General features: G+C 42.7%; 2 protein-coding genes and 1 pseudogene across 4 annotated transcripts; 2 read left to right on the top strand and 1 right to left on the bottom strand.

The window, feature by feature from the left end:
• Nucleotides 1-128: 128 nt before the first annotated feature.
• Nucleotides 129-16,039, top strand: LOC111977350 (putative protein MSS51 homolog, mitochondrial). 3 transcript variants are annotated; one of them, XM_024006732.2, is made up of 7 exons: nucleotides 129-851; nucleotides 8,009-8,176; nucleotides 8,422-8,571; nucleotides 11,612-11,736; nucleotides 12,083-12,646; nucleotides 15,256-15,349; nucleotides 15,530-16,039. In XM_024006732.2, exons 2-7 carry the CDS (start codon nucleotides 8,019-8,021, stop codon nucleotides 15,750-15,752), a joined length of 1,314 nt encoding a protein of 437 aa, XP_023862500.1. In that variant the 5' UTR covers nucleotides 129-851; nucleotides 8,009-8,018; the 3' UTR covers nucleotides 15,753-16,039. The 3 variants fall into 3 exon arrangements, with proteins under 3 accessions (XP_023862500.1, XP_023862502.1, XP_023862501.1); XM_024006734.2 differs by lacking the exon at nucleotides 129-851 and having other exon boundaries at nucleotides 8,081-8,176; nucleotides 8,427-8,571; XM_024006733.2 differs by lacking the exon at nucleotides 129-851 and having other exon boundaries at nucleotides 8,081-8,176; nucleotides 8,400-8,571.
• Nucleotides 16,040-17,942: 1,903 nt separating this feature from the next.
• Nucleotides 17,943-22,256, top strand: LOC111978671 (putative protein MSS51 homolog, mitochondrial). Its single transcript, XM_024008870.2, has 6 exons — nucleotides 17,943-18,079; nucleotides 19,122-19,274; nucleotides 19,453-19,577; nucleotides 19,904-20,467; nucleotides 20,691-20,784; nucleotides 21,532-22,256. The coding sequence occupies exons 1-6, from the start codon at nucleotides 18,063-18,065 to the stop codon at nucleotides 21,734-21,736; spliced, it is 1,158 nt and encodes a 385-aa protein (XP_023864638.1). The 5' UTR covers nucleotides 17,943-18,062; the 3' UTR covers nucleotides 21,737-22,256.
• Nucleotides 22,257-22,919: 663 nt separating this feature from the next.
• LOC139029146 (myeloid-associated differentiation marker homolog) lies at nucleotides 22,920-23,490 on the bottom strand (annotated as a pseudogene).
• Nucleotides 23,491-25,016: the final 1,526 nt, after the last annotated feature.

The raw sequence follows: 25,016 nt of genomic DNA, 5'->3' as shown, positions 1-25,016 counted from the left end.
ATATGCCCTCCACTTATGTATCTGCTTTCTCTTCTAACTCATCTACTGTTCAATCAGAGAGTACAGGTAGTCAACATGTCTCATTGCGTTGTCATCTGGCTACGGTAGGTTTATAGCATATGGACAGTTCTTGACAACCTTATGTCAATGGTATTCTCTGTTTTTATTGGCTGCAGCTGGAAGAAATGTGAACTCTGCTCTTCAGTGTCAGTTTCCCTACTCGTCTTCACTGGTGCTCTGTCCTTACTTCCTCTGTCCAGCAGAGAGCAACTCCGCATGTGGGGCTGATGCAGGGTAGAGGAACGTGCCCTGATAATCAAGAAGCGTATGTCAGACTCCCTGTGAAATCACCCAGAACCCCTTCCCAAACCAACTAACCCCTTCACAACCCCCCTACCGTCGACCCCTTTCAACCMGTATTTCACTTGACCTCCTTTTGTTTTTAAAGCATCTTTGAGATTCTACTTGAAATGGAAAAGCGCTATATAAAATAAATAAATTATTATTATTAACCGCCGCTGTTTATCACTTAACCTCCACCCCTCTCTCCTCCATCCCCTCAAACCTTTTGCCCCCCCCTCCCCGAATCTCCCCCTCAACCTCGGATGCCAGGAATCGTACAGAGCTCAGGCATCAGCACTTTGCCTTGCCCCCCAGCTCAGGCCAGCTCGTAGGGGGATAGCTTTTCACTGCATTGCACAACCACCACCCAACCTGGGGAGTTGTCAATCACCCTCACCATCCCTCACCAGGCAGTCTGGAGTGAGGGAYAGACTAGAAAGAGAGACCCAGTGAAGAACCAGGAATCTGGGAAAGTCTAGACCACATTCCTCTGAACTGGGCCAGACAAGGTATTGTGAAGTTATTTTGGTTTACCTGTGTGAGTCAATAGAAAAAACAYGTTGACATGTTTACCGGTGTTGCTGTAATTTGTCTGTGTGGTGGTTCAGTGTGGTGATTTAGAATGATTTAGAATATACAGCCTGTCTGTAGTGAATGTTGACAGTATGGTGCACTGAGTGATTGGACCTCTTGGTCAGAAACATCTGTCGAGAAATTAAACTTTTCCTCGTGGGAAATCTATTAATTCTATGCTTTGCCCTACTTGTGCCCTTTAGATATGAAACATACTAATATACTGCAGTTCTTTCAATTTGGCCCCTTGAAGATAACTTTTTTTTTCTGTCTGGAAAATGTATTWAAAAAAATATTATAAAATGTATTTTTATGCCTTGCACATACAGTATGCAATATTTCTGACGAAGAGAAATGTCCACTTTCACACTTTTCTTGGAAACTTTCTGTACAGTTCCAGTATGGAACTTCTGTACCTCTATACAATTTTAAAGTTACACAAACCTACACAGTATAGTCAGTGTGTGGGTATATGTATACGCCAGAAAATGTTAGGAATTTGTCTGCAAAGGTCATTTTATCTTTAGTGAATTTCTGTAGTGCTTTTGGAGCCAGCCTTTTCAAGGATAGAGTTTCAAGACATCCAGTGTCTCTGAGTTTTACCCTCTCCCTGTTCACCAAGCTTCGACAAGRCTCATATCACACACTCTTTGAAGAGAGAAATGTATGTTAACAATATACACTACCGTTCAAAAGTTTGGGGTCACTTAGAAATGCCCTTGTTTTTGAAAGAAAAGCCATTTTTTTGTCCATTGAAAATAACATCAAATTGATCAGAAATACCTTGTATACATTGTTAATGTTGTAAATGACTATTGTAGCTGGAAACAGCATATTTTTTATGGAATATCTACATAGGCGTACAGAGGCGTCTCGACCCATTTCAGTTTGCCTATCAGCCTAGCAGAGGAGTTGATGATGCCATTCTTACTCTCCTTAACATGGTCTATAGACATCTAGAGGGTGCCAAATCCCATGTTAGGGTTCTGTTTGATGAATTTTCTTCTGCCTTCAACACAATCCAGCCTTACATTCTGTCACAGAGACTCATTCTGGACTTCTCCTTAGATGGGGGGCTGGTTTTGTGGCTGTTGGACTTCCTGAGCCAACGCTCACAGCGAGTCAAAATAGGTCCCCACGTGTCGGCCATACGCAATACCAACACAGGCTCTCCTCCCGGATGTGGTTTGTCCCCACTCCTGTACATCTTGTACACTAATAGTTGTACTTGTTCCCATCCTGACAAACACCTCGTTAAGTTCGCTGATGACACTGCCTTGATCAGCCTGTTGCATGACGATGAGGAACATCATGGCCCGGTCCTAGATGACTTTGTAGAGTGGTGTGAGGAATCACACTTAGTCCTCAATACCAACAAGACCAAAGAGATGTGCATAGACTTCAGGAAGTGTACAACACCCATCTATCAGAGGTCAGAACATAGAGATTGTAGAGGAATACAAATACCTGGGTGTCCTCTTGGACAATAAACTTCAGTGGAGTAAATGTACAGACCTGATCTACAAAAAGAGCCAACAGAGACTGTACTTTCTCAAAAAACGTGGATCTTTTAATGTAGACTGTACTATACTGACTCTGTTTTACAAATCTTCCATTGAGAGTGTTTTAACTTTTTGTATTGTTTGTTGGTTTGGCAATGCCACTGTCAGCCAGAGAAATATGCTGAGAAGGATTATCACCACAGCAAGCAAGGTACTTGGAGTCAAACAGACAGGCCTGGATGAGATCTTTAAGGTCAGGGCCCTCCGCAAGGCTCACAAAATCATTTTAGACCCAAGCCACCCCCTGTYCCCGGACTTTGAACTACTCCCCTCTGGGCGCAGGTATAGGGCACCCCTCAGCAGGAAAAACAGAACTAGACAGTCATTTGTGCCAGGTGTGATATCCCTCCTAAAAAGCTTGGGCTGATGTTCCTATCGAATCAGTAAGGCCAGCAGGCTAGTCATTTAAAAAATAAATGTTTTATTGYTATGTAACTGTCATGAAAATTGTATTGTCAATTTTGTTTTGTATTTATACGCCACTTTAAWCGTGTACATGACACTGCAACAAAATTTCCCCATGGGGACAATAAAGTCAGTAAGTATGTAAGTAAGAGGCCCATTATCAGCAACCATCACTCCTGTGTTCCAATGGCACGTTGTGTTAGCTAATCCAAGGTTATCATTTTAAAAGGCTTATTGATCATTAGAAAACCCTTTTGCGATGATGTTAGCACAGCTGAAAACTGTTGTGTTGATTAAAGAAGCAATAAAACTGGCCTTCTTTAGACTAGTTGAGTATCTGGAGCATCAGCATTTGTGGGTTCGATTACAGGCTCAAAATTACCCGAAACAAAGCACTTTCTTCTGAAACGCGTCAGTCTATTCTTGTTCTGAGAAATGAAGGCTATTCCATGTGAGAAATTGCCAAGAAACTGAAGATCTCGTACAGCGGTGTGTACTACTCTTCACAGAACAGCACAAACTGGCTTTAACCAGAATAGAAAGAGGAGTGGGAGGCCACGGTGCACAATGAGCAGAGGACAAGTACATTAGAGTGTCTAGTTTGAGAAACAGACGCCTCACAAGTCCTCAACTGGCAGCTTCATTAAATAGTACCCGCAACACACCAGTCTCAACGTCAACAGTGAAGAGGCAACTCCAGGTTGCTGGCAATTCTAGGCAGAGTTCCTCTGTGCAGTGTCTGTGTTCTTTTGCCTATCTCAATCTTTTATTTTTATTGGCCAGTCTGAGATATGGATTTTTCTTTGCAACTCTGCCTAGAAGGCCAGCATCCCGGAGTCGCCTGTTCACTGTTGACGTTYAGACTGGTATTTTTMGTATCCCTATATTTCCCTGTGTACATCCCTGTATATAGATTGTTATACAACCTGTTAATTTACAGTCATGTAAACRCTGGCAGGTGGGGGCTACAGACTGTCAATACACCCTGTGTGTTMATACTGACAATACACACGCTGTGGGATGATACACACACTTATGCAAGTGGCCATGAGGGGATTGATTCACTGTGGCAGTTGGGATTTGGCGTCGAGGGCAACAGGCTGGTCGCCTCATTTCTGACGTATCTCCTGACCTTCCCTAATGGAGCTCTATTCTCCAGGTTTTCCGTTACCAGAGTATTACCATCCTGTTAGGGGGACTCTGACATCAGTGCATCAGGCCACAATAGGATAAGGGAGACCCAGTTACCCATTTTCAGCTTACATTCATGTGTCGGTGACTTTAGTGTATTGCTGGCAACCGTAGTGGAAGATGTGGAAGGTGTCTATATTATTGAACCTTTATTTAACTAGGCAAGTCAGTTAAGAACAAATTCTTATTTACAATGACGGCCTAACCCGGCTAAACCCGGACGACGCTGGGCCAATTGTGCGCCGCCCTATGGGACTCCCAATCATGGCCGGATGTGATACACCCTGGATTCGAACCAGGGACTGTAGTGATGCCTCTTGCACTGAGATGCAGTGCCTTAGACTGCTGCACCACTCTGGTACCACAGTATGAGTCATAATACCCATAAAACATAGCGGTCAAACAAGGAAATGGTTCCAACCGTTTTTCCACCATTCATTTTCCCCCATAGGGGATTTTAGAAACACTTAAAATAAGGGATGTGTTTCATGTAGGCTTACCCTAGTGTGACTTTTCGATAACTGTGTAAATATCTGTAGGACAAGGTGACACCAATATATTTGCCTGTATTTAGCCCCCAAAAATGAAATGCTAATTAGCTGCTAATGTGGCTATCATAAAGAACTACAAACGCCATGATGATCTGGACGAGACTGCCGAGGAAAAAGTAAGAATCTCTGAATTAACTATGTTAGCTAAATTTAGTAATGAATAAATTGGCAAAATGTCTTTTAAATTGACAATTCAGAGAGTTCAGTAATATGTTTCACCTCAAAGAAAAGTGGCATGTTTAAATATGAGATGAGGGCAAGCAGTTCAACACAGGTAGGTCACATTCACCATTTTGGGCTGTATATTATGGTCTATTATGACATCACATCCACATAAGTGTGTGAGATTCTAGAAGTCTCATTATATGTGAACCAATTATGATGTCACAACTGATCAATAAATTCCAAATGTTCTGTTTGAACATTCTGGTGTCTGATTACTGAACATAGTTCAGTTCAGTATTCAAGACYATCTAGCAGATTCCTCCTGAGATATAGTTAAGACAGTAGATCACCATKAAATATAGAAAGTGCTACAAGACAAACTTAGTTGCAGAACGAGGTTAGAAGAATGCCACTGTCAATCTCCTTGATGAGGAGGAGATTCTTGCAGTCGCTACAGGAAGATAATGCTTTAACAGGGAACCTTGGAGCTGCCAGTAGCAATTCCGTTCAGCCTGCACTGCCACCTCAACCCAAGGCCACTGAGAAGCTTCCAGCACTCAAACAAAACAGTTTTAACACCTCCAGAATCCCAGTACTGGAGTTGACTGAAGAAAGAAAGGGTGCTCTGCAGCGACTTGCCAGTTTGAAGGCCGTGGAAAAGAAACCACATCCTCCCTCCAGAATCCCAGTACTGCAGAAGAAGAGGTCCATCTGCAATGGGAAGAGTCAAGGACTGCATGTAGCTCCAACATCTCAGCAGTCAGGGAAGGCTACTGTTCCTCCCATCCGGATCCCACTGCAACCCATCCGGACCAAGAGGGATCAAACCTGCGTGGTGAAAGACATCTACCTCCATAGTGCCAAGCCATTGAAGGCAGTCCATGGAGCCAAAATGGTCACCAAGATGCCACTGCCTCCCATTAGAGCCAGAGTCACTGTGCCAAACAATGATGCCAAGAAGGAGCCATTCCAGCCAGTCAGACCAGAGGGCAGCCCTCGTCCTGCTGCTTCAAAGTACAGAAGGCAGGTTGTGAAGAAACACGTTCAGTTCAAGACTCAGACCCTAACTGTACAGGATCTACCGCCATGCCCCGATGAGATGGTATGGGACGTCTTCAACTCAGAGGCTGAGCAGGTGATGGCATGTATGAAGGCCAAGCTGATCAGTGTCACCCAAGAATTGAAACTGATTAAGAGTGGGGCCAAGATGGATGCTCAGGCTTTGGAGGAGAAAAACGCAAAGGAACAGTTCAGAAAAAAGGTGGAGAAGTTCATCCAGGAGATCTGCCTGATGAAGGTGGATTCTGACCTATGGGAYATGATAAGAGACAACGAAGAAGAGGAAGAAAGGAGTAGAGAGGTGAGGAGAAATGGAGAAGAAAGCAGTGTGGCAAATATGCCAAAGCAGACAGCCATGAGATACACTGTGAGTAAGCCAAAGGAAATCAAGAAGGGTTTGAACATGGAAGAGACAAAGGAGGACAGACAGGTAAAGTAGCTTGACATTCCAAAGCCATGCTAACTGTTGATCTAGTGTAGTGTTGGTGATCACGTGCATTTGTATCAGAGGAGGCTGATGGGAGGGGCTATAGGAGGATAGGCWCGTTGTAATGCCTGGAATTAAATTAATTGATCGGAATCAAACGTTGTTTCCATATGATAGATGTGTGTGATACCGTTCCCTTCATTCCATTATAGCCATTACATTGAGCCCATCCTCCTATAGCTCCTCCCACCAGCCTCCTCTGGTTTGTACATGTTGTATATCTTGTGTCTGTTGCCCAGCTGCCCATTATTTGGCCCATCTGATAACATCCATTCATTCAGGTGGTGRTGAAACGTCGATTTGGGATGAGTGCAGCCAACTCCAAGCTGAAGCAGTGTGAGCACTGCGGCCGGTGCTTTGATCCTAGTCGCCTGGAGAAACACAGCGAGATCTGTGCCAAGCTCTCCTCCAAGAGCTCTAGACGGGGGGTCTATGACTCCACCAAGCACCGGCTCAAAGGCACTGTACTGACTGGCTACGTGACGCGATCCGTGGTGTGATGCACCAAGGGACCTGAGTCTGTCGCTCTTTTTTTGTATTTTGTATTGAACAGACAGACATACAGTGACTGCTAAACCACCTGCTGCCCAAATGAAGACTTCTACCTTGAAATCTGTGAGGGTTCCAATAAGAGGCAGTACTACWAGGAGGCAGTATTGTCTCCAGAACCGTCTAAATCAACACTATTCAGCAGTTCCTCAAAGCTACAGAAACACCTGTATAAAACACCTCAATTAAATAAAATCCAAATACTCATCTAATGTCTGGCTTTCATTTCGAGGAATGTTTCTTAACTGAATTAAACTCCACATTTTCAYTGTTTTACTCATCATAGGATGTAATAACACCAGTAGAATCATGCAAATKAAATCAGATTTTATTGGTCACATATTTAGCAGATGTTGTTGTGGGCGTAGCGAAACGTTTAAGTAAAAAAAAAAAAATGTGCGAAATAATACATGTGCACTTTCTAACTAAGTCATACTTAATTCCTTAAATCATTCTGAATTGAGTGAGATTAGTGGACATAACATAAGGTTATGACTTCCTCGTGGATGTGTTATACATTTTGATCTGTAACTGAATATATATATATKTWRTTRTTTTTTMWAAGTGGGATATCCTAGTGGTCTGTCCTTCTGACCTCCCCACTATCCCACCCCACCCTCCCCAAGTACTTGTCTGTCTGAGATCGCATTACTCTCCCACCCCACCCTCCCCAATTACTTGTCTGTCTGAGATCGCATTACTATCCCTGCTCCTTGTCAGTGTCAATCTGGGCTCTTGGGGCATAACAGTGTTCCATTATTTACCCCAAGAGTTTCTGGGTTCTACCTGTCAATCAAGTTTAAAGTGACTTCGTGAACCTCTGTGGCTTAGGCCACATGCTAGGAATATTTACTGCTCTAGACAATTGGCTGGCAAATAGAATAGTCCTTGTAAGTCGCCGTGGTGTGCCAGTTCTAAAACATACCATAGACAAGCTGTCTATAGGACATATTTTGGTTGACCAGGTGTCTTGACGAAGCCGCAGAGTTGCAGTTGCTTGATCATCGTCTGTCTGTCTGTCTGTCTGTCTGTCTGTCTGTCTGTCTGTCTGTCTGTCTGTCTGTCTGTCTGTCTGTCTGTCTGTCTGTCTGTCTGTGTCTGTGTCCCCTTGTAACAACATTCAGACACATCAAAATGTCTGGACAAATCCCAGCTCTCCCAGAATCCTTTGCTCCAGGAATAGACGGCGTGTTCTCAGACCGCATTGGCTTCTACTCTCTGGACTCCAACGTCCCTGGCCTGTCCAAGGTCATTCTCAACAAACTCAACATGAAGGATTATGGGGAATACAGGTAAATATAGGCTGACATGTAATCTGACAAACTCAATTACCAAGCAAGCACCAAACCAATAGCCCCATTTCACCAACCCCAAACGTGTGCGCGCTGTCACTACATTTTAAAAGCTACTTTGACCCTTAGGGCCACCATACCAAGCCTGTAATATTTTCTAGTTACACGATTTTACATCAATATACAACATACTATTTGATTATTATTCTTTGTGTGGAAGCAGTTGTGTGTCTGTCTCACCCCAGGGCAGCTATTGAAGGAAAGACTAAGGGAGGGGCGTTCCGTAACTACAAGGAGATGTTCCAGAAAATGGAGGAGACGTTTAAATTCTGTGCCAGCTGCAACAAGCTTCCAGAGCACCTGTCAGAGGGCCAGACACTCAAGCGTTGTGTGAAGTGAGTCAAAACATTGAGGASTTGCAGGTCAATGAATGAAATGTGACCACAAAGTAGGGTTAGTGCCAACATTCACCATAACATAAACCCATTTCATGATAGTTATTAAAGTTGATAAATGTTTACTTGTATAGTTTCATTGCTTATGAAGGACTTGTCAACAGTGAGTGTACYAAACATTAGGAACACCTGCTCTTGTGGATGTCGAATAAGGCAGCCCTCCGCACCACTCTGATGCYGAAGACYCATTCAGTTGTACAACTGACTAGGTATCCCCCTTTCCTTTTCCCTTTCTATCCATGACAGACTGGCCAGGTGAATCCAGGTGAAAGCTATGATCCCTAATTGATGTCACCTGTTAAATACACTTCAATCAGTGTGGATGAAGGGAAGGAGACAGGTTAAAGAAGGATTTCTAAGCCTTGAGACAATTGAGACATTCAGAGGGAGAATGGGAAAGACAAAAGATTTARAGGAAGTTCCTTTGAACGTGGTATGGTAGTAGGTGCCAGGCGCACCGGTTTGAGTGTGTCAAGAACTGCAACGCTACTGGGTTTTTCACGCTCAACAGTTTCCCGTGTGTATAAAGAATGGTCCACCACCTAAAGGACATCCAGCCAACTTCACACAACTGTGGGAAGCATTGGAGTCAAAATGGGCCAGCATCCCTGTGGAATGCTTTCGACACCTTGTAGTRCGTGCCCCAACGAATTGAGGCTGTTCTAAGGGCCAAATCAAATGTTATTTGTCACATGCTCCAAATACAACAGGTGAAATGGTTACTTACAAGCCCTTAACCAACAATGCAGTTTTAAGAAAAATACCTACAAAAATAAGAAATTAAAGTAACAAATAATTAAAGAGCAGCAGTAAAATAACAATAGCGAGGCTATATACAGGGTATATATATACGGTACAGAGTTAATGTGTGGGGGCACCGGTTAATCGAGGTAATTGAGGTAATATGTACATGTAGGTAGAGTTATTAAAGTGACTATGCATAGATAATAAACAGAGAGTAGCAGCAGCGTAAAAGGGGGGAGCAGCAATGCAATAGTCTGGGTAGCCATTTGATTAGATGTTCAGGAGTCTTATGGCTTGGGGGTAGAAGCTGTTTAGAAGCCTCTTGGACCTAGACTTGGAGCTCCGGTACCGCTTGCCGTGCGGTAGCAGAGAGAACKGTCTATGACTTGGGTGGCTGGATTCTTTGACAATTTTTAGGGCCTTCCTCTGACAKCGCTTGGTATAGAGTCTCCTGAGGGGGAATAGGTTTTGTCGGGCCCTCTTCACTGCTGTCTTGGGCATGTTAGTTTGTTGGTGATGTGGACACCTAGGAACTTGAAACTCTCAACTACAGCCCCGTCGATGAGAACGCGGGGGCGTGCWCGGTCCTCCTTTTCCTGTAGTCCACAATCATCTCCTTTGTCTTGATCACGTTGAGGGAGAGGTTGTTGTCCTGGCACCACACAAAAAGAGGTGCAACTTAATATTAAGAAGGTGTTCCAAATGTTTTGTACACTCAATGTATATAGAAGGTTTCTAACTATTTGCTTATCAAAAAAGCGAAACTTTGAAAACTTTGACATTTGCCTGCCAACCCCTCGATGCACTCTCTACAACATGACATCATTCTATGGTCAGCAATGTCACAACYCAGAAGGGAAAGGTATTTTGATCTATTCCCCAATAGCTGTCATGTGATAAGCAGGTTGACCAGTGCCGTCCACACCACYCATTCATGTGCAGCTCATTTCTTCAACAACATGATGATAGGACAGTTAGGTGCAGACAGAACGGCAGACTCTCTGGGTCCTAGCCAAGGGAACATTTAGCCAGGGGTTCTGACTCTCTCYGCAACTCTATGACTTTGTCCAGTTGGAGAAGAAACCTGCAGTTTCTAATGACATGTCAACGCTGTCATATTTTAATATAAGAGTATTATTGACTGTAGTGGTGAGCAATTTCTAGCTACAAAAACAAACTTCTCCGTGACAGACTTTCGTCATTCAGTTCCGTTCCAGCCAGAAAGCTTCATAGCTGTGACTTGTTCAAAGTTAATACACAAACAGTATAGACACATCAAACSTGGGTTCAAATAACATTTGGTTTCTTTCAAACACTTTGAGCATTTGATTGCGCAAGGTGTGCATTTTTGAAGCTCAGGAGGAAAGTACAAGCGATTCCTGGGGACACAAGACAGAGCTGTTGACATTGTTGCAATGTTGACTATGGGTGGCAGGGTCTTTGGKATATAGGATTATCACCTATAAACCCTTGGGAAAACTTCTTCACTGGTGGGTTGTGGCTTATGACTGGAAAAAACGCTTTCGTCAGAATTTGGTATTTCACAAATTAATGTCAATAGCTTTAGGTATAGTTCAGACTAAAGGAAAGTTTTGTAACCTCTGCACTAGACAATAGTTTGAAAACACTTCACTACTGTTAATTCAGAGACTCGCTGCCCAGAAAGTGGATAAGCTACTTTGTCCAGTCTGGATCACSTCATCAGCACTGAGGAAATGTGAAAGGGGCTCTGGACAAGGGCGACTGATAATTGAATACATGTAAATCTAAATGTAACCAGGTCTGGGGCTTAAAGTGGTGGATGCTGGGTTATGGTATTATGATTTCAGAGAGTAGCCAGGCAGCCACCCCGCCGACAGCATTATCTCTACCACCTAAACCATGCGGCCAGGCACAAGACCCGTGGTCGTATAATCAGCAGTAAATTTCCACCTAGATTCTGTCCTTTACCGCAGCTATTTAATACCGGCTGCTCTTGAAAACAGGACAGACTCCAACAGTCTTAAATGTGTCAAAATGCCTCTGTTGATAGCTAAGGTCAGAGTTTGAACCTGGCCGTGGCATGACTCTACACACCAATGTGATATGGCTACTATTGATATACCAAGACAAATTGGCCACTAATCTCACAAGAAGCAAGCCTGCGATGTGATTCCAAAGACGCACTCTATGTGCATGTTCAACATAAWTGTCATCCTCCTCTTTGCCCTACTTTCCTCTTTTCTCACACACGCAGGTGTCTGAATGTATACTACTGCACAAAGGAGTGTCAGAAGAAGGACTGGCCCCAGCATAAGATGTTCTGTAAGATGCTGCGTCTAGTGGCAGTTGATCGGCTGGTGGAGTGGCTTATGTTCACAGGTGAGGTGTAGAAAGGTGTGGGAGAGAGGTGATCTTGTAACACATTGCTTGACCATTTCTTTTGTATTTATAATCCCACACACTCAGCTTTTTCGAAGTGCAACAAATGCATATATCAGTTCATTGCAATACAATATTGAAATACAAAAAAATCCTAGTTCACAGTGTCTGCAACTTTTAAATGGTGTACAACAAGGTTCCATATTAGGACCATTATTTTTTATATTTTTTCATAATTGTTTTGTATGATCTTCCAGAGTATAACTAGGTTTTCTGTACTACTAAATAAGACAAACAGTCATCAAGGATCCATATTTCATACTACTTCTCTTTGRCACCCAATCAGGAGATCTCCCATTCACCACAGAGAAGTGGTCCCTGCCAGCAGCAGAGGTGAAGGGCTGGGACAACTGGCTTGCCATGCAAGGCGACCTAACCCCCCGTTTAGACGCCATCTTGTCTAGCACAAATATGGGAGCGCTTTGGAAAAATGTCTCTAGGCCACAACCAGAAGATGCTGACCTGAGAGAGTCTGTATGGCGAGTTGAGAGCGAGTTCCTGTCTCGGGCCCTTTCTGTTGGCATGGCGATAATACTCTTTGGCCTAGATCCTTACTTCAAACCACTCACCATCCATCTAGCAGGGGCTGGCCTAAATGAGACGATGGGAGCCCGATTGACAGACTTTGATGAACTGGACAAAATGTTTCCTGGACACAAGGGTCTGGAGGTGYTCATGGTGGGGCCAGAGGTGGTGGACGGGCCAATCATGCGGCCCCCTCTGACGAATTTTGGCCCCAAGACGAAGACCTTCATCAGTGCCTACAAGGGCCTCTACCACCAGTTCTATGAGGAGCTTGTGGAGACAGAGAAAGCAGCTAAGCCAGATCTGGTGGTTGGATTCCATCCAGGTAAACATTTCCTTGTTTTAAATTCAGTCCAAATTAAAAGAGGGTTAGGGTTGAAAGAATGGTAGTTGGCATAATGAGTTGAATGCCCTCTTCAGAGTTCTGAGGAGTCTGTTTTTGTTTGAAACGTGTTATTGCCAGATTTGCCACTTCAAGCTATTTTAAGGGTCTAATCTCGTCATCCAGAACCAAATCTCGCGTGTGTCCTGGCCATCTGGTAACAGTCTGTCCTGAGATATTAACCAGAGTCAAATAAAAGTGGTCAGCTGTCTTTGAGAGGGAAATAGTCTGCTTCAGAACCAGGATGATGGGGGAGGAGGAGAGTTACTCACRAAATTAGAAAGATGTGTTTAGGCCAGACTTTTACTGGGCGTCTTGGTGATTCATGGCGACAGCTGGGCCGGACCTGGCACCTGATTGCTGGACTCTGGAGTTTACTTAACAGGCAGCCCCCAACTTGGGGTGGCAGGTAGCCTAGTGGTTAGAGCGTTGGGCCAGTAACCAAAAGGTTGCTGGATCGAATCCCCGAGCTGACAAGGTAAAWCTCTGTCGTTCTGCCCCTGAACAAGGCAGTTAACCCACTGTTCCCCGGTAGGCCATCATTGTAAATAAGAATTTGTTCTTAACTGTCAAAAAGGTTAAATATATATATATATTTTTTAAACCGTTAACACCCCTGGCAGTGTCCTTTTCCCATCCAAACCCAGGCAACCCTATCCCATAGTCAAGCCCCGTCTCTGTAGATACTAATGAAAGCTGAGAACTACTTAGAGGGTGGAGGTAATAAAGTGTTTTCATTCTAATGCCACATGTAAAGGTGGTCCAAGCAAAGCTGTTTACAGTGCATTGACAACAGTGACGCATCCAACTTCAAAACATGCACTTATTTTATCTGTTACTCTTTTAACAGTAACTTGACTTACTGATACAGACTAGTATCTCCTCTGGTTGAAACTGGCTAATCTCTACAATGTTTCAAACAATCCAGAATGGTTACATGACAAAAATGTTTGACTCTCCAACTGGAAACTCATCAAAGACAGCTGATGGAGGAGTAATTGGTGACATCTTCACAGCAYAGATAGAGCCTGAAGCAGAGACGCCATATAAAACCCAAATAAAACACATGCAAGTCCAACTTTTTGAAAGCCATATTACACTGCCTTTTCTCCTCCTTACAATGTTAAACTACCCTCATAGCAGAAGTATAACGAATCCAGATAATAGTCATAATTATGGTATATTTAGAATCTTTGTCCCACATTCAAAATGGCGCCCGGCCCTGTAGCCGGTGGTAATTGCGACCATTAACAGTCATGATGTGGTGTCTCTCTGTCACCTTATCTCCTAGAGGGATAAACGCTGCTTAGCCCGTGTTAAATGTTTTAGCGCCATTTAAATTGTAACCTTGGGTGTACATTTCATAACATGCATTATTCACCCACAAATCCTCTCCTTCTTAGGTGTGTGTTCTCTCACGAGGCACGGCGGGGCATAAGATCGTGTTTCATTTGATACCCTAGATGAGTCAACYTTAGAGGCTTTACACTGTCCCTGTAATAAGCTCCCTCGGGACGCCTTTTCTGAACATGCACTCGATTGTTGCTGACGTTCCTGTATGCAATACCGTAGCTTCTTTAATGTGCCCTCTCTATATCCATATTTTGAATGAGGTATGGACGCTTTCTGTGTGCAAAACAGTGTATGCACAACACGATTAGATTGTATTCTCTTTTTTTCAGATTCAAGTTGAGACTCATTCAATGTATTGTCCTTACTTCAAATCAAATGTTATTTGTCACATACACATGGTTAGCAGATGTTAATGCGAGTGTAGCGAAATGCTTGTGCTTCTAGTTCCGACAATGCAMTAATAACCAACGAGTAATCTAACCTAACAAMTCCACAACTACTACCTTATACACACAAGTGTAAAGGGATAAAGAATATGTACATAAAGATATATGAATGAGTGATGGTACAGAACGGCATAGGCAAGATGCAGTAGATGGTATAGAGTNATAGGCAAGATGCAGTAGATGGTATAGAGTACAGTATATACATATGAGATGAGTAATGTAGGGTATATGAACATAAAGTGGCATAGTTAAAAGTGGCTAGTGATACATGTATTACATAAAGATGGCAAGATGCAGTAGATGATATAGAGTACAGTATATACATATACATATGAGATGAGTAATGTAGGGTATGTAAACATTATATTAAGTGGCATTGTTTAAAGTGGCTAGTGATACATTTTTCCATACATTTCCATCAATTCCCATTATTAAAGTGGCTGGAGTTGAGTCAGTATGTTGGCAGCAGCCACTAAATGCTAGTGGTGGCTGTTTAACAGTCTGATGGCCTTGAGAAAGAAGCTGTTTTTCAGTCTCTCGGTCCCTGCTTTGATGCACCTGTACTGACCTCGCCTTCTGGATGATAGCGGGGTGAACAGGCAGTGGCTCGGGTGGTTGTTGTCCTTGATGATCTTTATGGCCTTCCTGTGACATCGGGTGGTGTAGGTGTCCTGGAGGGCAGGTAGTTTGCCCCCGGTGATGCGTTGTACTTAAGGAGATTCATTCGTGTGTGTCTTTCTCTTTGTGTCCAAGGGTTTCATGCCACACAGGGTCTGGGAGAAGGCTGGCTGCCCAGCCTCCTCCTCCTCAGAGACTTCAACATCCCCTCATTCTTCACCATGTTCAAGTAAGTCACCTCACCTCTATGCTTTAAGACAGTGGTGTTCAGAAGTGGCGTTCAGGGGGGGGTAAGTTATAACTGGGTTGTAACTGGTCAGGTCAACTGGCAAGGCTTTGCCCAAAGCTAGGATTGTTGTTGACTTAAATAGGGTTGAGATATCATATGTGTGTTTCTGTCTGTCCACAGTGAGATGGAACTGAACTATTCCCTGCAAATTCTGTCYGAGTTGGAAATGCATATCAAGGGCAGTGGCCCCAACCCCTTTTCATCCCAGAAGCCAGAGCAGGTCCAGGCCTGTCCCAACAAACCACCTTCATACTGCAACTCCCACTTCCTCTATTTTCAGGGCCTACTGGAGCAAGAAGAGCTTGAGCAACCGGACAATTCTAGAACTTATTGGAAGMTTTAAAAAGTATAAAATGAATAGCCTCTAGTCTAGGGTTTGCCACATTAGCATCCTATATTGTTCAAATGGATGCTTTTAGTGTTGCTTATATGCATAAGAATAATGCATTATGGTGTTGCTCTCCTTTGTATTTCTTGTGTATGATGAAGCTATATACATTTATGCTGCCTGTGAATCATTCACTTAGTTTGCTTAAGCCTACATGTTATGTGTGCACACAATTGCATGCAGGCCTACCAGCTGAATAGTGAAACTGAAAAGTAATTTGGTTAATAAATACAATAACAATATGTTATTTATTTTATTTTATTTCACCTTTATTTAACCAGGTAAGCTAGTTGAGAACAAGTTCTCATTTACAACTGCGACCTGGCCYAGATAAAGCAAAGCAGTGRGACAGAAACAACAACACAGAGTTACACATGGAATAAACAAGRGTACAGTCAATAACACAATAGAAAAAAAAGAAAGTCTATATACAGTGTGTGCAAATGGCGTGAGGAGGTATGGCAATAAATAGGCCATAGTAGCGAAGTAATTACAATTTAGCAGATTAACACTGGAGTGATAGATGAGCAGATGATGATGAGCAGACGATGGTGTGTAAGTAGTGATACTGGTGTGCAAAAGAGCAGCAAAGTAAGTAAAAACAATATGGGGATGAGGTAGGTAGATTGGGTGGGCTATTTACAGATGGACTACGTACAGCTGCAYCGATCGGTTAGCTGCTCAGATAGCTGATGTTTAAAGTTAGTGGGYGAAATGTAAGTCTCCTCTTACACAAATAAGTGGACGTTRCAGAAGTGTGAAAATTGTCCATCAATATGTTAAGTTGAATTATGAATCATTTGGTGTCGAAACCGAGTGCAATCCATTCCATCCCATTGACTCAATCCAAACCATATCAATAGATGCTTATGCGCCAGTCTTGAATAGATCTCCATCTAGTGGATTAAAATCGTAAATGCACTCCTGAATACAATCAAATGCCCTATCTGTGATAAAAGTGCAATTTTAGAAGCCTGATAGGCTGATATATAAGCATACACATTCAGGTATTTAGGCCTAGGTATACTGAACAACAATCCAAATAGAACATGCAACAATGTCATTGATTTTACTGAGTTACAGTTCATATGAGGAAATCAGTCAATTTAAGTGAATTCATTAGGCCCTAATCTATGGATTTCACATAACTGGGAATACAGATATMAATCTGTTGGTCACAGATACCTTAACAAAAATGGGCCTCAAAATGGGCCTTAGGATCTRGTCACTGTATTTTTGTGCATTCAAATTGCCATCGATAAAATCCAATTGGGTTTGTTGTCCGTAGCTTATGCCTGCCCATAACATGACACCACCGCCATCATGGGTCACTCTGTTCACAATGTTGACATCAGCAAACCACTCGTGCACACGACGCCATACACGTGGTCTGCGGTTGTGAGGCCGGTTGGACGTACCGCCAAATTCTTTAAAACGAGGTTGGAGGCGGCTTATGGTAGAGAAATGAACATTCAATTCTCTGGCAACAGTTCTGGTGGACATTCCTGCAGTCAGCATGCCAATTTCATTCTCCCTCAAAACTTGAGACATGTGGGACAAAACTGCACATTTTAGAGTGGCCTTTTATTGTCCCCAGCACGAGGTGCACCTGTCTAATGATAATGCAGTTTAATCAGCTTCTTGGTATGCCACACCTGTCAGGTGGATGGATTATCTTGGCAAATGAGAAATGCTCACTAACAGGAATGTAAACAAATTTGTGCACAACATTTGAGAGAAATACGCTTTTTGTGCGTATGGAACATTTCTGGGTACTTTTATTTCAGCTCATAAAACATGGGACACTTAACATGTTGCATTTTTATTTTTGTTCAGTGTATTTATTTAGGCCTATATATATATATATATATATACACACACACACAGTATATTGAATCTAAACTGGAGATTCTTCAAAGCTTATGAAAATCTATATTACAACAGCCTACTACTGAACAGTATACAGCCTTTAGCATAGCCCACTGTAGGCAGGTAGGAATACCCTCCAATATTTTCTATTTATTACAACTCGTAAAAAATATATATATATATATATATATATTGGCCTACCAGTGGAATGAGTTTAGAGAAAGTTTATATGAAAGAAGTGAGACCACCTGAAGAGACGGGAAGGCTCTAGAGATTTCAGACAGTTCTGGAAGGGGGAGCACAGGTGGTATAAGTGGCTGGCGCAGCCACCGCTGCGAATCAAGCAAGCTCCGCGAGAGGACTCATTCAGCAACGTGCGTTACTTCAAGAGTTCCAATGACAGATAACAAGAGGTAAGCAAGCGGCTTTATTGATTGAGAATTACCAGGTAGGCTAARGTGTGCATGGTCTCTCCCCTGCCTCGTGTTATGCCACAATGTAGACACTGAATGTCCCCYTGTGTTTTACAATGTCTATTGTGGGACTGGACACGCTATGGCAATCAAATATGCACTGAGGAGTTACTGAGGGAAGAGAATAGGAGCATAGGCCTACATTCAGATGTGGTCAAGGCCATGATGGTTTTATGTGTCTCATAACTCTATTGTCACAGTCAATATGATGTTCAATTTCTAGGTAGTATTTCCTCTACTAAAGGAATTTGTCATTCTATTCTGTGCAGGCTTTAAAAACATTATTATCTGGATCTGGGTCCAACAACGCAACGTATCGAACACAACCTAATTTTTTTATACTGATAATTCAAGCCTTTATTATAATAATATTGCAATGTGTGTTTCATGTGCCATGTTCTCGAACCCCCCCACCCTGCCCTCTCCCTCAACCCTCTCCATATATGGCAGGCCAAATACTCCATTCTAAAAATAATGGACATGTGCTTCACATTGGTCAGTAGTGGTCCTTATGATTGGGTAGCACACCAACGAAAAAATAGCTGCAAGACAGGTCATGATTTGGCCCGATTGGATGTGAGTTGGGGTCTGATCCCTGGCTAATACATTTGCCTTTCATGTATCAACATAAATGTTTGTGTGATGTGGGATTCCTTTTTAACCCCTCCATGACCAACCCCACCGGCCACCCACACACTCACCTTATTATAGAAATCCCCTCATTGAGCATAGGGTGTTGTGTTTCTATTGCATGCATTTCTGTGGTTCTCATTGTAAAAACATTTTTTACACACATTTTACAAACTATCTTGCCGTTGAAGTGTGTTAGACACGAAGGCCTACTTTTTATTGTCCCTGTCAAGTTTGAATTCAAAAAAGCTTTATTGGCAATGGCATTGCAGAATGTGGTACAACAGCATTATTGAAGAGGATGATGTTTTTAAATTAAAAAMAATTATTGTCTACATCGACCACTCTTTAGTGCCCCAGCACCAGGGGGTAAGGCCAAAGCCATGGCCTTCAAGTCTCAGAAAGAGATGTTTCAGAAGATGGAGGAATCGTTCACATTCTGCGCCAGTTGCAGAAAGCAGCCTGGTCAGGTTGCAGATGCACAAACGCTCAAACGCTGTGTGAGGTAATTATGAGAAACACGGAATAAAAAATGTACTTGAACATGAAACTTGCACTCCATTATGTATTGTACCGGTTACATGATCCAAAAGAGTTATCTGGTTGGAAGTAGGTGCACTGTCCTCACAGGTTCTTTCCTTCCCCTTCCATCCTCTCCCTCGTCCTCCTCCTGACTATCACAGGTGTCTGAATGTCTACTACTGCAGTAAAGAGTGCCAGAAGGCTGATTGGCCTCAGCACAAGAAGGTCTGCTCGGAGTTGCGTCTAGTAGCCATTGACCGACTGGTGGAATGGCTCGTGTTCAAAGGTAAGAGAAGGCAGATAAAAGAGGAACGAGCCATGACATTGGGCCAATTGCTGCATGATTGCTGTGGCTTAGATTWACAACGTGCACTGAGGGTCCTGACCTCGACACTAGGAAGAGCCATCGTCCTCTGTTATTTGTCATGATGAATTCAAAAGGTGTTCTACAGGGTTTGATTCTAGGACCATTTCCTTTTAGTTTTTTTATGACAGTTATTCTCTGAACAGTGTATTCAAATAAATAAAAAGAGACAACACCCGGAGGATAGCACCAACTTCTGGATAGCCCAGACTGATTTTTCATACTCCCCCTTCCTCTTATCCAATCAGGAGACCTCCCATTCTCTACAGGGAAGTGGACCCGGCCTCAAGGGGAGGTGAAGGGCTGGGATGACTGGCTTGCCATGCAAGGGGACCTCAACCCCCGTCTGGACGCCATCTTGTCGGGCACTAATATGACAGACCTTTGGACCAACGCCGGCAGGCCCAAGCCAGAGGACGATGACCTGAGAAAGTCGATTTGGCGGGTATCGAGCGAGTTCTTCTCCCGACCGATGACTATTGCCCTAGGGTTTAGACTGTTTGGCTTAAACCCGTATTCCAAACCCCTCACCATCCACTTTATAGGGGTTTCTGACAATGAGACCCTGGGAGCCCGACTGACAGACTATGATGAACTGGACCGAATGTTCCCTGGACACAAGGGTCTGGAGGTGGTGATGGTGGGGCCAGAGGTGGTGGACGGGCCAATCATGCGGCCCCCACTGACTAACTTTGGTCCCAAGACGAAGACCTATATCAGTGCCTACAAGGGCCTCTACCACCAGTTCTATGAGGAGCTTGTGGAGACAGAGAAAGCAGCTAAGCCAGATCTGGTGGTTGGATTTCACCCAGGTGAGAAGCTCTGCCGTTGTGCAATTTCCAGCTTTTCAAAGAAATAGAATTGACAAKGTTTGTGTTTCCTAAAACTCCAGTTATCTCATGATAAAACAAATGGGAAAGAAACAGATGAGGATGTTGCCTGGTTKTAAACTTGTTGGTTTTGAGGTTAAAGCTTTGCTGGTTGAGTTGTTCTTGTCTGAGCTAAGCTCTGTTTGACTTCCTCTGTCTCCTACAGGGTTTGATGCCAGTCAAGGCCTCGATCAGGGCTGGCTACCAACACTGCTGCTCCTCAGGGACTACGAGATCCCCTCCCTATTTACTGCACTAGAGTAAGCCCCACATAACCCTGATCCTAATACCCTCCATAGCATAACAGAATCCTCAGTATTTACCAAATCAAAACACATTTTATTCGTCACATGCTTTGTAAACAACAGGTGTAGACTAACCAGTGAAATACTTACTTACGGGCCCTTCCCAACAATGCAGAGAAAGAATACAGAGAAATAACATTAAAGTAAAACAAGTAATAATAAATACACAATGAGTAACTTGGCTATATACAAGGGGTACCAGTACCGAGTCGATGTGCAGAGCGACAAGGTAATTGACGTAGATAAGCACATATAACTAGGAATAAAGTGACAGATAATAAACAGTAGCAGCAGTGTATGTGATGAGTCAAAAAAGTTAGTGCAAAAAGAGTCAATGCAGATAGTCCGGTAGCTATTTGGTTAATTATTTAACTATCTGCAATGACTATTTTTGCACTAACTTTTATAACTCATCACATAAGCTGCACCAAGTCTGGAATCAACAGGACCCAGAACAGCTTCTACCCCCAAAGCCATAAGACTGCTAAGTTAGTTAAATAGCAACCGGACTAATTATTTAGCAGTCTTATGCCTTGGGGGTAGAAGCTGTTCTGGGTCCTGTTGATTCCAGACTTGGTACATCGGTACTGCTAGCTGTGCGGTAGCAGAGAGAACAATCTTATGACTTGGGTGGCTGGAGCTCACTGTTGTCTACTACAAAGAATTGAGTGTGTAATTGTTGATCCTGCCTGATCCCCACAGGAAGACAGKGATGACCTACTCCTTGCAGATCCTCTCAGAGTTGGAGATGGATTTAAAATGCAGTGGAGTCAACCCTTTTGCCTCCCAGAAACCAGAGCAGGTCCAGGCCACTCCTAACAAACCACCTGTATATTGCAACTCCCATTACTTTTGCTTCCAGGGCCTACTGGAAACGGTGGAGTTTGAAGAACAAGAGGACGATTGAGAATTGAATMAAAGTCGAACACTAACGGGACATTGTTATTCAAGACACAAAGAAGATGTTAGGTGTAGGGAGAAGACACGGAGATCATTTTTATCGACCCCAAGTGAGAAAAAGAGGTGCAATACCTCATTGAAAAACAATAACAGTAGTTCAGRCAAGAGCYGAGGTGCGTTAAAGTATTTGCATCGACTATCGAATTGCTCATCCATGGTAAGTGGAATTACATTGAACGTTTATCTCTCACAATTTGAATGTACTCATACAAAACCTTTTGTCTTGTTGGCAGGCGATAGATTGTTTGCATAGATTTTGGACAGTAGCATTTGCACTCATTTTCTATGCGAGCCATGTGTTTCTGAGCCAATGTACAAGGACGTGACAGTTATGTACATCTACGTACTATGTTATCTATGAAATGAGTTTGCATGCTGCTACACTTACTGTGGTTCAACAAAGTGCTTACAGGAGATATCAGAGGTTGCTTTTCTAATTGCAGGCACAGTGATCATTAAAAAAATAATAATAATCAAAAAGCAGAACCAACATGCAAAAATTAGTGAAGACAAGTTGCTGGTATACTGGAACATGTTTAATTGCAAAAGAGGACAGCAGCCCACAGGTTTTCGATTCGCTTAGTTCATTATTGATTTTAAATACTATCAGCTGTTAGACTGCTGAAATAATTACATAAAATCTACATTTGTGTGTGGTCCTACATCTATCATTTCTTTAATCCATAAACACCTCAATAACATCAAGTGTACCTTTGGGGATTTTACATTTGAAGACATAAAAAAGCCAAGGCCATATATTCTTGCATTATGTTGATTTATTTGAAGGTATTTATTAGTAGTGTTAAGTAATGTGCTCTTTCCATCTTTTTGAACATTTCTGTTCTGAAGTTTGTTGTTCTTGAAATATACTTTTTGTGAAGAAGTTGTATTGCCTTTTACCATTAAAGTGATGTTTTTTAAAACAAAACACGCTCATCACTATTGTGTTGGTTCTTGGTTTCACATCCTGATATGGAGGGCCATATTGTTCTTATATTGATCGCATTGGTGTCACTCATTTAAAATGAACACAAAAGGTGTCAAATCAAGATCAGTTATTAAAAATCAAAAACGTAAAAACTGTTAAGCAATTAAAATGTTTCCTCTGTTAGTGTTAACTTAGTAAGACTTCAGCCAAAACACCAGACTTCAGCCAAAACACTAAAAACCAAGTCCACAATGTAGAAGTTGAGATTGGCAATGGTCCCCACAGTAACCATGTTGTCATGGCGACAATAGTCACAGTTAGGCAGATTATAGTTAGGCTAGTGCCTGTAACCAAAGACGGGCCAGAGGATGGCAGAAGACAGGTACAACACCACCGCCACTATGTTGAACGCCAACTCCAACGGCTCCATTCCAATACAGGAGATGAAGCACTCAAGTAGCTTGATCAGATGGATGAGTAGGATGAGCACAGTGCCAGGGAGGAGCACAGTGCCAAACTACATAGACCACCACGCACCACACCATGGCAGGCAGGCGGGCGGAAGACCCACCGCACACCCAGGAAGTAGTTGGTGGCGTCGGCCAGGAGGATGCAAGCGAAGATGGCCTCTTTGAAGCGGAAGACCCCCCTGAGAAGGGACAGATGGCTCTCCAGACACTTACTTTTCCTGAGAGGATGATGCAGAAGATACTGCTGATGCAAGACAGGCAAGCAAATTTGATGGTGAAGAAGACTGTGGCGGCTGCGACCATGAGCGTGCACCAGTGGCGGTCGGTGCCGTTTTAACATTGGGGAGGACAACTTTTTTTTTAATGAGCATGGCCTTATTTCTATTGCAACATGTTGGATAACTGTGATTCATATTCGATTCACCCAGCTCAATGGTGTCATCGATAGATTTAGGCTACTACATGATACAAACATTTTCCCAATAACCATCTCAAGGTTGCTACAACCTAACCTATGAATGAAAGTTTACAACGTATGTGGACAGGTCGAGAGAAGATTTGTAGTAATCAAGGACATAGACAGTTACACATTCAATACCGCCTTGCACACTCTTGCCAGCATCTAGCTGATCTAGGGCGTAATCATTAGTCCAAACAGTTGCAAATGAGTTTCTAATGGACAAATTCAGGTATGTTTATCCCTGTTTTGTTCCATTTGGTTCCGTTTAAGAAACGTTTTTCAACAGAATCGGTGTAATAAACACCCCTGATAACCCGCACACAGTTCACTTTCATAGCAGCCACATAGCAGCCTCTGCGTCTCAGAGTAGGTGAATAGATGAAACCACGGAGGATGGAACCAGATATCGCACATTTGGACTCATCAGAACAAAGGATAGATTTCCACCGGTCTAATGTCCATTGCTCGTGTTTCTTGGTCCAAGCAAGTCTCTTCTTATTATTGGTGTCCTTTAGTAATGGTTTCTTTGCAGAAATTTGACCATGAAGGCCTGATTCACGCAGTCTCCTCTGAACAGTTGATGTTGAGATGTGTCTGTTTCTTGAACTCTGTGAAGCATTTATATGGGCTGCAGTCTGAGGTGCAGTTAACTCTAATTAACTTACCCTCTGCAGCAGATGTAACTTTGGGTCTTCCTTTCCTGTGGCGGTCCTTATGAGAGCCATTTTCATCATAGCACTTGATGGTTTTTGCGACTGCACTTGAAGAAACTGAAAGTTCTTGAAATGTTCTGCATGGACTGACCTTCATGTCTTAAAGTAATGATGGACTGTCATTTCTCTTTGCTTATTTGAGCTGTTCTTGCCATAATATAGAGCTATCTTCTGTACACCTKCCCTACCTTGTCACAACACAACTGGTTGGCTCAAATACATTAAGAAGGAAAGAAATTCCACAAATTAACTTTATAACAAGGCACATCTGTTAATTGAAATGCATTCCAGGTGAATACCTCATGAAGCTGGTTGAGAGAATGCCAAGAGTGTGCAAAGCTGTCATCAAGGTAATGGGTGACTATTTTAAAGAATCTCAAATATAAAATATATTTTGATTTGTATAACACTTTTTTGGTTACTACATGATTCCATACGTGTTATTTCATCGTTTTGATGTCTTCACTAATATCCTACAATGTAGAAAATAGTCAAATTAAAGAAAAACCCTGGAATGAGTAAGTGTGTCCAAACTTTTGACTGATGCTGTATCGAAAGTAAAATACAATTAAAATTGCTTATATTAAGCAAATCCGACGGCCCAATTTTCTTGTTTTTATTTATGTTTGTTGAGTCCGCCATATCAGAGGCTGTGG

Source organism: Salvelinus sp. IW2-2015, linkage group LG18 (assembly GCF_002910315.2).
Source record: "Salvelinus sp. IW2-2015 linkage group LG18, ASM291031v2, whole genome shotgun sequence".
Taxonomy (NCBI): domain Eukaryota; kingdom Metazoa; phylum Chordata; class Actinopteri; order Salmoniformes; family Salmonidae; genus Salvelinus; species Salvelinus sp. IW2-2015.
This window is presented reverse-complemented; position numbering and strand designations above follow the sequence as displayed.